This window comes from Trypanosoma rangeli (genome assembly GCF_003719475.1).
Source record: "Trypanosoma rangeli strain AM80 chromosome Unknown Tra_15.4_contig_00285, whole genome shotgun sequence".
Taxonomy (NCBI): domain Eukaryota; phylum Euglenozoa; class Kinetoplastea; order Trypanosomatida; family Trypanosomatidae; genus Trypanosoma; species Trypanosoma rangeli.
In genome coordinates this window covers 3,374-15,674 of record NW_021706029.1, presented here as the reverse complement: position 1 = coordinate 15,674, position 12,301 = coordinate 3,374, and the positions used below count along the sequence as shown (strand labels likewise).

Here is a 12,301-nt window from a genome sequence, read left to right as displayed (position 1 = left end):
CCCCTTTGCAGGCCAACTCGCCTGAATTTCCGCCTCGCCCTTCTCGACATAGAGCCTAAACGGCCCGGGTGCCTGCCGGGGTGGGCGGATGGCGAGACAACGCAGCGTTCCCGGCTCCGACACAAGCAGCAGCGTTTGCCCCACCACCACAGGCTCGTCCTCCAAGCACCGCGCCGTCACCAGCAGCAGTCCGTGGTTGTCATCGCCGTTATCGTTACTGTGGTTGTTTGTATTGCCGTTGTTGCTTTCGCTGTGAGACTGTTGTCTGGTACCTGTGGGACCTCCACCCTGCAGACGAACTACCATCGTATCCATAAACTTGCTCGACTCGGCAACACCGACAAGCAGTCCGTGTCCAACGCGCGCCACCACTCCTGAAACAGTAGCACGCAGCTGCACTTCCCCTGTGTATCCGGTCTGCCGTGCGGAGTCCGCGTGGATCACAATCGACTCCACATGAACCATGCAACGAGGCGTCGTGGTGGCGAAGTCGTGACTAGAAGACGGGGTTGTGTGGAGGCGGTGCAACACACTGCGCAGAACGACGTCATTCACAGCCTCCTTGTTTCGCAGTTGCTGCAAGGGAACTCGAATAAACACATCACTTGTTACTGGCTCTGGCGCGTACACGTGGCCACGACAGAGGTGCAGAAATGGCGGCGGCAGCACAGGATGCTTCTTAACACATTTCTTCGCGTGCTTCGGTGTGCCAGACCGCTTGACTGGATTCCCCATGCCACCGTCACTTGCTCTACTCCTGGCACCACCAACTAAAACCAAACCTTAATAAATTAAAACAAAAAAGGAGAGAAAGCAAAAAAAAAAATAAGTAATAATTGAACAGATAAATCTGCATCCCCCTCGCTTGCTCGTTGCTTTCTGATTGGTGGCTCCGCCTCACAGTCCTCTTAAGCACCCTTTGGAGGGGGGGGAGATGTACCATGCACCCATACGCACACACACACACACACACACACACCCGTGCCCCATAGCAATGTTGTCTGCATGCAAACTAAACTACATATATATATATATATATGCGAATATGGTAAATGCAGGCGGAACACAAAACAGAAGGTGATGTTTCTACACACCCAAGATACTCAACAAATAATAATAATAATAATCGCAAAATTTCCCTTTTGTATCCACCTTGCAGGCTCCTCAAGCATTTCGCCCATCGATGTTCGGGTTAGGCAGGTGGGCGACGCTTAACTTCACTGTTTTCCGTCGTTGCCTCTCTTGTTGTTGCCTGCCTCTCCTCCGTACCCACACACTCGTGCATACTACACCTACGCTACACACAGAGAGCAAGAGCAAGAGCAAGAGCAAGAGCATGAGGGAAATCGAGAAAGAAAGAGGGGAAAAAAGACATTTAGTGGTCGGGCCTGTCCCTACCGGCGCTGCGGAGCCCCATCAGTCCCTGTGGGGTGACCTGCCACGAGCGCAGTTCCCGGCTGTAGTAGTCCCGTGTCAGCGGGTCCCAAAACATGTCCAACTCAAAGCTGTAGAAGAGGTCACTCCTGTCGTCGTACACCCAGTCATTGGCGCCTTCGATGGTGATGTTAAACTCATCAGCAGTGAGGTAGACCGGCCCCCCTGGCTCCCTAATTATTGGCCGCAGCAGGCGATTCACTGGACTCAGTTTCTCACTCGTACTCGTTGGCCTGCACCCCCTGCGACACCGCTCCTCGTACTTCTGGTCTGTCTGGGCGCGGAGTGAGTGGGGGTACGACCACAGACAGAAGGATGTGATGCAGGCGCAGAAATTAAAGCAGATAGACGCAATGTAGACTTCAAACCCCCAATCGTACCCAACGCGACAGCCCGACGAGGAGTCTTGCATCGTCTTGCACAACTGCCGCTCACAGCGTGTGTAAAAGTGAAACAACACGCAGATCGCCACGCCGCACGGCAACGCCGTGAAAAGTAAACACATCACCACAAGGGAGCTGTGCGAGCGTGTGGGGCGGTTCGCTATCCGCAACGCCACAATCTTCCCCAACAAAATACATAAAAACTGTACTAAGCCGAGCAACCACATGGCACTGACGTATGCACGCACAAACGCGCGTGACGCCTCGCACACAATCTCTCCCGTAATTTTGTCCCGCAACACACGCGGATACCACGAGATACCCCGCCGCATGCACAACCCTGACACACCATCCCGGCAGGAGAAGAACAGCCCAATGGACTCGTAGTGAAAATTGTTCAACACCACAATCCACTCCGTCGACCCCACCCCAATGGCCATACAAAACACGGAGGGGACAAGCAAGCAAAGAAGAAAAATAACGAAACGATTGAATGCGTTAATCCTATCATACTTCAACTCCTTGTACAACACTATCTTCTCTACCGCGGAGCGATCGCGCCGCAATTCACCATCAAGGCGCATTGTCGTGTTCCCAAGTCGGTTCGGAATATACACCTCCGATGGAACAAGAGAGGGCACATAACCATGCGTCAAAGAAGCTTGCATGCTAAGGTTGGTGTGGCTGCTGGCATCCTCCACTTGTTCTGCAGGCTCGCAAGGTGCCTCATTATCACCATGTGACATCTGCGAAGAGAAATATGACCTTAAAAAAAAAAAAAAGTAGAAAGGAAAATGAAAAAAGTGGCGCAACATTTGTCAGTAACGCGCGCACATACAGAAAAGATCCAAGACGCACGCCCCACATCACTCGCCACGTAAGGTCAAGAACTACAACAACAAAAAAAAAAGGAGGAAGAGAAAGGTGCTGCCGCCATCGCCCCATCATTGTTCCTCAGCACGCATTCCCAATAAACGAATGGCTAAGAAGTCAAAGGCCTGGCTCACGATCGAGCGCGGCACGAGGCCCGTCGTAGTCAATGTCAGTCCGGCGAGTTCTGTATGTCGCGGCGGAATCTGAATGGCGTTGCTGTCTGTGCAAAGAAGCTGTAGCAGCAACGGGCCCCCGTCGCGGTCATCCCACAGATAAAAAAAAATCTTTGTGGCCTCCGCCCGCTCCTCTGTGCTCATTCTGTGCGCCGCCGCCGCCGCCGCCGTCAGCCCCGATTGCGGATCATCCGTTGCCCACGACGACAAACAGCAGAGTGTCTCGTGGAGAAGGTAAAACAAATGTCTGGCAACGACACGAAGTGTATTAAATGTGACAGTCCCGTCGGGAGCTGAAACCCCAACGGAGACTTTGCCCGAGTCCAGGACCCAATGAGCCGCATCAACAACGCCTCGAAGCGCCTGAAGTAGCAAAAGAAGAAGCGCAACAACGGCCGACGTAGCCTCCTCTGCTGAAACGCAGCCCCCTCCTATTTTTCTTAGGCGGTCGTGAATCCAGTCTGGTGAAAGCTGCAGAAGATACTCCGGCACAATATGCCGCACATCCGCGGCACCACCGCAGCTTGTTGGATCAATTCCCAAGGAAAAGAGCATGGCGTCAGAAGGATGGTGCGCGCCACCTCCAACAGGACACAGCGGAAGAGCACCCATCTCATGATTCTGCTGCGATGAGGGAAAACACGGCCTCCATGTCGTTGATGGGAAGCCACAATTCACGGAAGATGGGGGATCATTCAGGCACAAGCGCACACCGTCCAATGTCTTTGAAGCCATCTCTTCCACGCCCATCCCTTCTGTATCAGAGGGGCACAGTGGTGAAGAGATCGTTGCTGTTGTGATGATGGCGCCTCCGTTTACCGCCGTTAACAGGCTTCGCTCACGAGGAAAGAAGCATCCCCGCAGCGCCTCCGCTTCCTCAGTGAGAGCCTTCACGTTGGATTCATGTAGCCTGAACCATTCCCGCTGACGTGACACGTTGGCGTAGATGCGATAAAGCTGCAACTTCAGCTGCGCCGTAAGTGAAGCCTCGTGTGCCCGCAGGTGAGGCGCCTGCATTGTTTCATCGCCTGTGCGTTCGCCTTGCTGCACCGTGCAACGACGCGAGGGCCGCATCCACACGCCTGAAAGGTGTGAAAAGAAACAAAAAAGAAATACATTTTAAAAGAAGAAGGAAGTAGAGGAGGGAGACGGATTACGGCAAGCACCTCACCGGCGAAGTGCAGTGGCAGCAAGCGGTGGGCGTCGTTTCGTGCGGGAAAGAGGAGAGAAAACAAAAACAAAAAATCATTAAGAATGCCCGCGAGTTGCTTTCACACCTATTTCCCGCGCAGGCGGGACATCACACATCCTGCAAGAGCGGCCCATAAAAATGTTCATGCCTCTCTCTCTCTCTCTCAAAGAACCGCAGAGACGCCTGTGTTCCCGACATTCCTCCGCACCCACGCGAGGGGCAACATCAGCGCACCACGACTACGCACACAAGAGCGACTACAAAAAAAAAAAAAACATTAACACGGAGAAACTGAGAGCAACACGCCAAAAAAAACAAAAAAAAAAGGAATTTAAATAAGAAGGGAAAACAAATAATAATAATAATATTCAATAAAATATGAGGCCTGTAAAAGTGCGAGAAACATAACACACACACACACACTACCCCCCCCCCCCTCATCAAACTCGGCACTTTCATTCTCTTCCGCCTCCTTTCATTTCTCCATTCAAGCTAACCGCCCAATACACTTGAGTTTTGTTTTTATTCTTGTTTTTGTTTCTATTGTTTTTGTTGATTTTTGTTGTTGTTTTTTGTTTTGCTTTGCTTTTATTATGCTTCCCGTTTGACCCCAACAATTGACTCTAAGTCACTCCCACGCCTTCTTTGGGAAAGTTGCATGCGGATACTTTGCCTTCCACATTCCCTCGTTCACCTGCGAGTAGTCCCAGTTCTTGGCGCATTCCTTCGCCCACCACACGCGGCGCATCATGGACGTCTCCTTGTTGCTTGCAACATTCGTGTAGATGATCGAAGAGAGCGCGGAGCCGATGCAAAACCCCAGAATCGTGAACCCAGCAAAGGTGCTGAACAGGACAAGCCTTGTGTTGCGGCGTGAGATGATGTACATGCTCCCAAGTGCCGTGGAAAGAGTGGCAGTTGTAAGCGCAAACGTGAGCTGTTTGCGCCGCACATACCACTGCCTACCCCAGACACCGCCCTCCTTTTCAAATCGCAAAAAGTCGCTGGGATACATCATTGGAAGATCCGCCACGAGAATCTTACCATCGTTGCCTGCCATTCTTTTGAGTTGCCTCCCTACACCGCGTCGTGGTGGTATTAACACTAACACCAATAATATATGTTATCTAAATCTCAAGCGTTCACGCAGAAAGATGCAAACGCAGCTTGTAGTATAGTCAAATCTCCCTTTATTTGCAGTTCTCGATGGTGTGTGAGGGGTAGGTGTAAAAACACAGCAACCCATCCGTTGTTGTTGTTAATGAAGGTGACGCAAGGAAAAAAAAGAAAAAAAAAGACCACGCATTGTGCATTAAAGGCAATAAAAAATACAGTCCCCGCTCCCCTCCCCTCCCCTCCCCGCACACACACGTACAGTCGGGATTACACGCGCGCACACGTCCACCGGACAAAGATATAAAAGGCTCCAACGGACCTCATCGCGTTATTTTGATCTTGTAAGAACACGTAAACACGCATATTAAGTGCTGCAACTTCATCTCACACTCTCCAATCTCACTGCCCCGCCGTGGGTCTGAGAGCGAACCAACCAAAGCTACCCCTCCTGCTTCCCTTTTCCCATCCATTCCTCTCTGAGCATGACAAGGGGGGTGGGGGTGGGGGGGGGAGGGGGCACGCGGCCAATCCAGCCACACCCAGAGACACATCACGAGGGCGAATGTGAGAGTGTGAAATGCGCAGCCGCTAGCACGTAAACACTTTTTTGCTTCGCTTAAAAAATGATGCCTCATTTTACTTCCCTACCTTTCTTGGACCGTAATAAAACGTAATTTATTCACACTTTCGCATACATACAGATACGCCGCCGCACAGTTTATTCCTTGTGTGTTGCGTACTGTCACTCAATCCTCATAAAAGTGTATTCCTTTATTTCCTCGCTTCCCTTGTAATTTAGATTTTCTCGTGTCTTTCCCTCTATCTCGCTCTCTCTTTCTCTTCTGTTCGTTAGGGTTTTATTTGTTTACTTATCTACGTCCTCCTCACACCATCACATCAATGCAGAGGAGGGAAGTCTCAATTTCATTCCGGTATTTGTCTCTCCAGTGTTTGTTTGTCATTAATTTATTTGCTTCGCCTTCATTGAGGGGGGAAGGCCAATGCGTTTGTGCCCCCGTGCGCCGTGGGCGTTGTCTTCACCCGGTTACCAGCACCCATCCAGAGATGCATACCAAGCAAAGAACAAGGCAGCGGCAAACACGATATGCAAAGCGCCCAAGAGGTTGGAAGCCACAGAAACGGAGACAGCCACAAGAAAGCTGATGCCTGGACAAATCCAAGACGACACACTCTCACCCGCTTCCCCTGTCCCGTGTCTTTCGTAGTTATCGCCCATTCCCACCCCAATGACAATAGTGACCCCGCCCTCCGCTGCGCCACTGTGTGCATGTACCTCCCCTCAGTCCTCTTTTCTTTGTTGTTGCTGTTGGCTGCAACCCCCATATGCCTCACACACAACACACAGTTGGGGGAGAGCGCGGGAGCCACGACGACAGACTTTTTCGTCGACAGTCTGACACGCTCCCGGTGGCAACTTCAGGCGTCACACAAAATATTCCTCTTTCTTATTGTTTGTTGTTGTTGTTTTTTTTTTCCGTTTCTGTTTATTGGTTTGTTGTTGTTGGTTTTTCGCCGTTCTGGGGATTGTTACGGGCTTTCTTTTTTTATTATGCTTTTCCTCGTTTGTTTTCACGTTGGTTCTTTCCCCCTTCTTCCGTTTCTCTCTATCCTCGTTCTCCACCATCCCCCCTATGTCGTGTCCGTTATTTCCTGCCGCTTACTTTTCCTTCAAGCCCACCACACCTTGAAGTAAGGTGTTTCTCTCCTCCTCATGTGTGTGTGTATGCGTTCGGACCCGTTCCTTTTCGCATGTTATCATGCTGCTCTAATAGCGGCGGCGCGCTGGACTGCGGCTGCGGTCCCGCTCGCGGTCACGTTCACGAGCAAAGCGCTTCGGGCTCCGGCTCCGGCTTCGACTGTGACTGTGACGGCGACGATGCCGTTCGTATGAGTCCGAGCGAGATCGAGGACGGCGGCGATCCTCCCGTTTTTCGACGTCCCGTCGTTCATTGAAGTCTCGCCTCTCACTGACGTCTTGCCTGTCATTAAACTCTCGCCGATCGTTGTAGTCACGCCGGTCGTTAAAATCCCGCCGGTCGTTGAAGCCCCGTCGGTCATTTAAGTCGCGCCGCTCGTTGAAGCCTCGTCGGTCATTGAAGTCGCGCCGGTCGTTAAAATCCCGCCGGTCGTTGAAGCCCCGTCGGTCGTTGAAGTCGCGCCTGTCGTTGTAGTTGCGGCGGTTATCACGCAGGGTAGAACGGTACATGGAGTCAACAGCACGGCACTGCAGCGCCACGTGGCCCTCCCTGTCACATTTGAAGCAGCGCTGGCGCTGGCGTCGCTCAATCTCGACGCGGCTGCCGTTTAGCTCCGAGCCAGTCAGCCGAAGCGCCGCCCCACAAGACTCCTCGTTGGGAAAGCCAATAAACGCAAAGTGCTTCTTGTCGTGGATGAAGACGTCGACAGGTTCCCCAGCGGAGGCAAAGAAAGCGCGAAGCTCCTCCTCTGTTGTGTTTGGCGGCAATCCCTTCACCACTACTTTCGTCTGCAACACGTTCTCACGTGGGGCTGTGCGTTTCTTCTCCACCTCAATGGCCACACCGTTCAGCTCACGACCTGTCATCTGCAGGGCAGCTTCAAGGGAGTCGGTGTTGTCAAAGCCGACAAAGGCGTAGCGGCGCCGTGGCTCTAGAAAGAGGTCGGCGATGGTTCCCAGCGGCTCAAAAAGCTCACGGAGCTGCTGTTCGGTGGTGTCCTCTGCGATGTGGCGGACGGCAATCTTGAATTCCTCACGGAAACGCTTGCGGTTATCGCGTGGCATTGAATCCCTCCCTTCGGCCCTCTCTGCCTCAGTCGCACCATTTTTGTGGTTGTCCTCCGCGTCGTTGTCCTCACGCCCAGGCTGCTGCCCCGCCGCATGGTTCTGTTCCTTCTTTGTCACTTGAATGGCGGCACCGTTTTCAAATTCCATACCATCCATGTTCAGAGCCTCGTTAAAGTCATCTTCCTTCTCAAACGACAGCGTCGCGGCGTTATTCTCCAGCGTGCATCGCGCCACATCGCCCACACGGCTAAAAAAGTCGCGCACAGCCTCCTCGTTCGTGTCCTCTGGAAGACCACGTACCTGAATCGTATATGGCATCGCCGCTTTATCTTGCCTAACTGTAATGTTTTTTGTTTTTTTTCAGCTCACGCCTTATGTGCGTAAAAGTAAACCAACAGCTGCGTTCGCCTGTCGAACCTGATCGCAATCTGTTCCTCCTATAGAGCCTCGCTGTAGTCTTCCCACACACCGTTTCTTCCCGCTTATTTGGCGTTATCTTCTCTTATGCTCCTTTATTTTCCTTCACCTATGTAGTGTCTGACTCCCGTGCACGCCCCACCAAAATTAGTAGTGTGTGACTAAGTGTCTCCCTTCTTACTTGTTGCAGTCGGTGGAGCGAGTGCTGCCGGTCCCCAAATACCGTTGCTCTTTACTGTAGGATCTGTTGTTTCACCATAAGGAAGGAGTTCCAAGGCAAGAACCAGGTTGGCAAATGTAATGGAGCAGATGTGTGGTTGTTGTCGTGGTTGTCATCAGCCCCGGGCGGCGAGCAGCAGAGAAAGGCGAAAAAAAAAAGCTGGCAGCGTCACGTCGCAAGTCCCCCTTCCCCATTTCCCCCCCGCACACACCCCGACGCTGGGTTCCCCGGCGCCACGCATGTGACTCCAATCCCACCGTTCACGCCTTCGCAGCTCGACTGACAAATGCCTCGCGCAACCGCGTTTCCTCCCCACGCGCATTCACTGAAAAAGACAACTGCGTAAGTGCGTGCTGCTCCCTTTGCAGCCCCGCACACCCCCACCGACCCCCAGCACACGACACGGCGAGTAGAGGCACAAAATGATGGGCGTCCGCCATAGCCCGATCCATGTTTTTCTCTGAGTTCGCATTCGTCTGCACACCAACCCTCCTCCCCAGTTGCCGCTGAGGGAGACAGGCAAAATGAACGCACAAAACTCCAAAAACAAAATAATCCATTATTCGCATCTAACGTTATCTCTCACATCTCACAGATTAAGTTGTCCTCTCAGAATTTAGCGGTTAGACGCCAAGGATAGTTAAAGCAAAAAAAAAAAATTTTTCCCACCTACTTAAAAGAAGGGTTCCGCCGACACCTAACAACATCGCACCCCCCCCCCTCCCTCATGTGCACAGTTTACACACATCGCTGTACGCCTAGGCGCATCCGCTACTACCCCATATAGGAAAAGGGCAAATCCATACATTCACATTCATGTGACTATATCTTGCCCCAAAGGATAGAGGAGAGGGGAAAAAAAAATCGAGAACTCCAGAAATGTTATCGCTCGTGTCGTTTATCGGATTTCATTCGGGTGCACACTATCGACCTGTATATGCCAAGCAAATGAAAAATTCCAAGGTATAGCAACTAACATATCACGAATTGCCACTATCACCACCATCACTAGCGATCTTTGGCTTTCTGTCTCATTGCTGTCCTTGTGACCTACGTCCATCTACCATGTAGACCGAGATGGAGGCAAATACCAAATTGGAAAAGCACTATTACTTGCACCGCCGACGCAAAGCTATAAGAAATGGCTCGTCAAGCTGTTCACTGAACAAACGATGGTGCTCGTTCCATGGCCAGAGGCGACTGGCCCAATAATATAACAATGACCAGAAGTCTGGATGGAACACGGTAAATATCTCCTCAAACTCACCGCGTTGACGGTGCATTTCACGCTGGGAGTATCTCACCAATAGGTAGTCCAGCCCATCACCATTGTACACACCGTGCTCCTCATCAAACAGCGTAGGATCCTTAGTGTAACACAGCCCCACTCCTCGCAGCTGCGTGTTAGTGAAGGCAAACGGAATTATACTCACGTTGTCGCCAAACACAGCAGCCTCCCCATTGTTTCTATACAGGTTCAGATAGTCGTACTCACTCCACCGATTGAGTGAAGTAGCTCGCCGCTCAGTTACCTTTAGAATCGCCACGAATGGAAGGCAAAGCAAAGAAAAAAGTCTATCTCCGACAGAATAGGAAGTTAATGAGAGGCACCCCACCTTATCACTCGCACGCCCTGGAGGAAGCACACGATGCGCCTTCTGAAACCGATTGATGCCCGACATGGCAGCGTAAGCGTCAATAAATACCGTGAGTGAAACCGTGCTGTTGGCGCGACTCTTGTGTACTCGGTTAATGCAGGAAGAGCTGTCACGAATATCCGAATCAATGACATGATGCAACTTTGCCAACGCTTGGCCGCCGGGATAATGCTGCATGCTGACACCCACCGACAGCACAAAAGCCGCGAGCTGCAGCAAAAACACACACCCCAACACAACCGCAAGAGAGTACTTCATTCGCCCACAGCGACCATCAACGCGTGTACAATGTTGGCTGTTCGTAGTAGGGACCGCCGGCCGTTGCGCCGCAGGCACTCCCTTCCTACCCGTCAACTTGGTCGAAGCAGCTTCTTGCGCCCCAACGCACGCATTCCATGTGAGTGCGATGGCGTAGGCCATGGGCGCTAAAAAGGCTGGGAACACTTCCATAATAAATCGCAGCTCCTTGTGCGGCAGGAAGCTGTACAACACAACGAAGAGCGTTGCAGGAAGAAGCAGGGACTGGAACCGCACGCTCGTGTCCAGCCAAATTGAAAATAACGTCCCAACTGGAGAGGGTGACGGGGGCGTACGATGCATCAGCCACCGGCCCAGATCCCAGCACGCCAAGCCCACCAACAACAGAAGCGGAAAAAACGCAAACAAAAAGGCCCGCGGTAGAGCGTAAGTAAAGTACCAGTGCCACGGTGATCGTCCCCAACGCCAAGATTGATTTTTAACCGTGTTAAAAAACAACACAACGCCCTCAGGCCACACCCAATCGCCCCAGAGGAAACTGTCCAAAACAACGCTGCAGCAAACTGCGATCACCATGGAGAAAAGACTGACCGCTACAAGTTGAAAAATACCCATCTCACGTCGTAACAACAAAAAGAGTCCCAATGACCCAAGCAGCAAAACGGTATCGCAGCGAAAGACAGCCGTACAGACACTTAGTAGCACAATGGAAAGACGGTACCTCCCACGCACTATGCATCCGAACGCCAAACTGCATAAAATGAGTCCGTTGGTGTTTGGCAACGTGCGCGTTGCATAAAACACCATGTGGAACTGCAGGTTACATAAAACAAAAAATGCAGAGGCAGCACGAAAACGCCTCCACCCCGAATTTTTAGTGAGCTTTACAAATTTCCTCTCGTTCACATCGATGCCACTCGCAATGTACCACAGCGCACCGCAAACCATAAACCCCATGACAAGCCGGCACGCATGAGAGAAAAACATAGGGCTCTGCAGTGCAGACACCTCCACGAAAGGCAGCAGCACCACGCTTCTCGCACCCATCATACCCCTCATCAGACCTAGAAGGACACCGAGATATTTGGCAACCGTACCTATAGACTTCATGACAAGTACGCAAAACAACGCTGTCACGGCAACAATATATGACCCATAGAACGTTCGCGGAACCACCCCCGGAAACATAAGATGATCTCCACAGGCCGTGGTTGAGCAAAAAATAAAGTCGTGCATGGCCTGCATGCCAAAGCTTTCTTCCACTTTTGTATACGGGCACAGCAGCTCGCATACTGTCACAGAAATGCATAAAACCAAAAAGCAAAGCCACGATTGAAACTCCATAGTAATGCCTGGAACCTATCCAACAGCTGTAAAAACTAAAAAAAGAAAAAGAAATCCTTGACGCAATAAAACAAATGCACGCACGTACAAACACATGCAAACGAAAACACGCATCAAAAGCTAGATACTGCCTTTAGAGAATTTTCCATCACAATATCCACTGCTACGTCGGTATCCGTCCTTTCAGTTGTTGTTGTTGTTGTTGCGTGGGTTGTGTCTTCCATCTGCGGTGGCACAAGGCAAAGTGAAACACAGAAGGACAGAGGAACTCCCTCCGCGGCGATCCCATTGGCTGCAGTCACTGTGCTGCACAAAAAGCAAACGCAGAACCGGCCAAACCAGCGACAAAGCACCACAGGCGGCGTCCACGCCGCAGCGCCTTCCGTCGCCCAAGAAACACGACGTCCCCGGGCAATCACCTTACAGCGGAACGTCTGGTTCCGCTACT

At 51.6% G+C, this 12,301-nt stretch overlaps 7 protein-coding genes and 1 pseudogene across 7 annotated transcripts in view, besides 13 other annotated features; all 8 read right to left on the bottom strand.

The window, feature by feature from the left end:
* The window catches only part of TraAM80_07137 (ICAM-like surface protein), a gene marked incomplete at both ends in the record, with an annotated part of 765 nt that extends 30 nt beyond the window's left edge, over window positions 1-735 (bottom strand). The window contains one exon of the mRNA XM_029383945.1: window positions 1-735. This exon is cut by the window's left edge and continues 30 nt beyond it. Coding sequence (XP_029236217.1) covers window positions 1-735 — 735 coding nt within the window.
* Window positions 736-785: 50 nt separating this feature from the next.
* Window positions 786-829: a microsatellite.
* A 125-nt stretch (window positions 830-954) lies between these two features.
* Window positions 955-979: a microsatellite.
* Window positions 980-1,018: 39 nt separating this feature from the next.
* Window positions 1,019-1,039: a microsatellite.
* A 70-nt stretch (window positions 1,040-1,109) lies between these two features.
* Window positions 1,110-1,127: a microsatellite.
* Window positions 1,128-1,307: 180 nt separating this feature from the next.
* Window positions 1,308-1,337: a microsatellite.
* A 38-nt stretch (window positions 1,338-1,375) lies between these two features.
* Window positions 1,376-2,563, bottom strand: TraAM80_07136 (uncharacterized protein; the record flags this gene model as incomplete). The annotated part of the gene is made up of 1 exon (XM_029383944.1): window positions 1,376-2,563. One exon carries the CDS (start codon window positions 2,561-2,563, stop codon window positions 1,376-1,378), a length of 1,188 nt encoding a protein of 395 aa, XP_029236216.1.
* Window positions 2,564-2,585: 22 nt separating this feature from the next.
* Window positions 2,586-2,620: a microsatellite.
* A 141-nt stretch (window positions 2,621-2,761) lies between these two features.
* Window positions 2,762-3,937, bottom strand: TraAM80_07135 (uncharacterized protein; the record flags this gene model as incomplete). Its single annotated transcript, XM_029383943.1, has 1 exon — window positions 2,762-3,937. One exon carries the CDS (start codon window positions 3,935-3,937, stop codon window positions 2,762-2,764), a length of 1,176 nt encoding a protein of 391 aa, XP_029236215.1.
* A 266-nt stretch (window positions 3,938-4,203) lies between these two features.
* Window positions 4,204-4,220: a microsatellite.
* Window positions 4,221-4,362: 142 nt separating this feature from the next.
* Window positions 4,363-4,420: a microsatellite.
* Window positions 4,407-4,434: a microsatellite.
* A 135-nt stretch (window positions 4,435-4,569) lies between these two features.
* Window positions 4,570-4,654: a sequence feature (A-rich).
* Window positions 4,655-4,683: 29 nt separating this feature from the next.
* Window positions 4,684-5,115, bottom strand: TraAM80_07134 (uncharacterized protein; the record flags this gene model as incomplete). The annotated part of the gene is made up of 1 exon (XM_029383942.1): window positions 4,684-5,115. One exon carries the CDS (start codon window positions 5,113-5,115, stop codon window positions 4,684-4,686), a length of 432 nt encoding a protein of 143 aa, XP_029236214.1.
* A 545-nt stretch (window positions 5,116-5,660) lies between these two features.
* Window positions 5,661-5,688: a microsatellite.
* Window positions 5,689-6,634: 946 nt separating this feature from the next.
* Window positions 6,635-6,696: a microsatellite.
* A 261-nt stretch (window positions 6,697-6,957) lies between these two features.
* TraAM80_07133 (RNA-binding protein) lies at window positions 6,958-8,274 on the bottom strand (the record flags this gene model as incomplete). The annotated part of the gene is made up of 1 exon (XM_029383941.1): window positions 6,958-8,274. One exon carries the CDS (start codon window positions 8,272-8,274, stop codon window positions 6,958-6,960), a length of 1,317 nt encoding a protein of 438 aa, XP_029236213.1.
* Window positions 8,275-8,608: 334 nt separating this feature from the next.
* Window positions 8,609-8,845, bottom strand: TraAM80_07132 (hypothetical protein; annotated as a pseudogene).
* An 8-nt stretch (window positions 8,846-8,853) lies between these two features.
* Window positions 8,854-9,153, bottom strand: TraAM80_07131 (uncharacterized protein; the record flags this gene model as incomplete). The annotated part of the gene is made up of 1 exon (XM_029383940.1): window positions 8,854-9,153. The coding sequence occupies one exon, from the start codon at window positions 9,151-9,153 to the stop codon at window positions 8,854-8,856; it is 300 nt and encodes a 99-aa protein (XP_029236212.1).
* A 549-nt stretch (window positions 9,154-9,702) lies between these two features.
* On the bottom strand, window positions 9,703-11,853 carry TraAM80_07130 (putative dolichyl-P-Man:GDP-Man7GlcNAc2-PP-dolichyl alpha-1,6-mannosyltransferase; the record flags this gene model as incomplete). Its single annotated transcript, XM_029383939.1, has 1 exon — window positions 9,703-11,853. One exon carries the CDS (start codon window positions 11,851-11,853, stop codon window positions 9,703-9,705), a length of 2,151 nt encoding a protein of 716 aa, XP_029236211.1.
* Window positions 11,854-12,039: 186 nt separating this feature from the next.
* Window positions 12,040-12,058: a microsatellite.
* Between the last annotated feature and the right edge of the window lie 243 nt (window positions 12,059-12,301).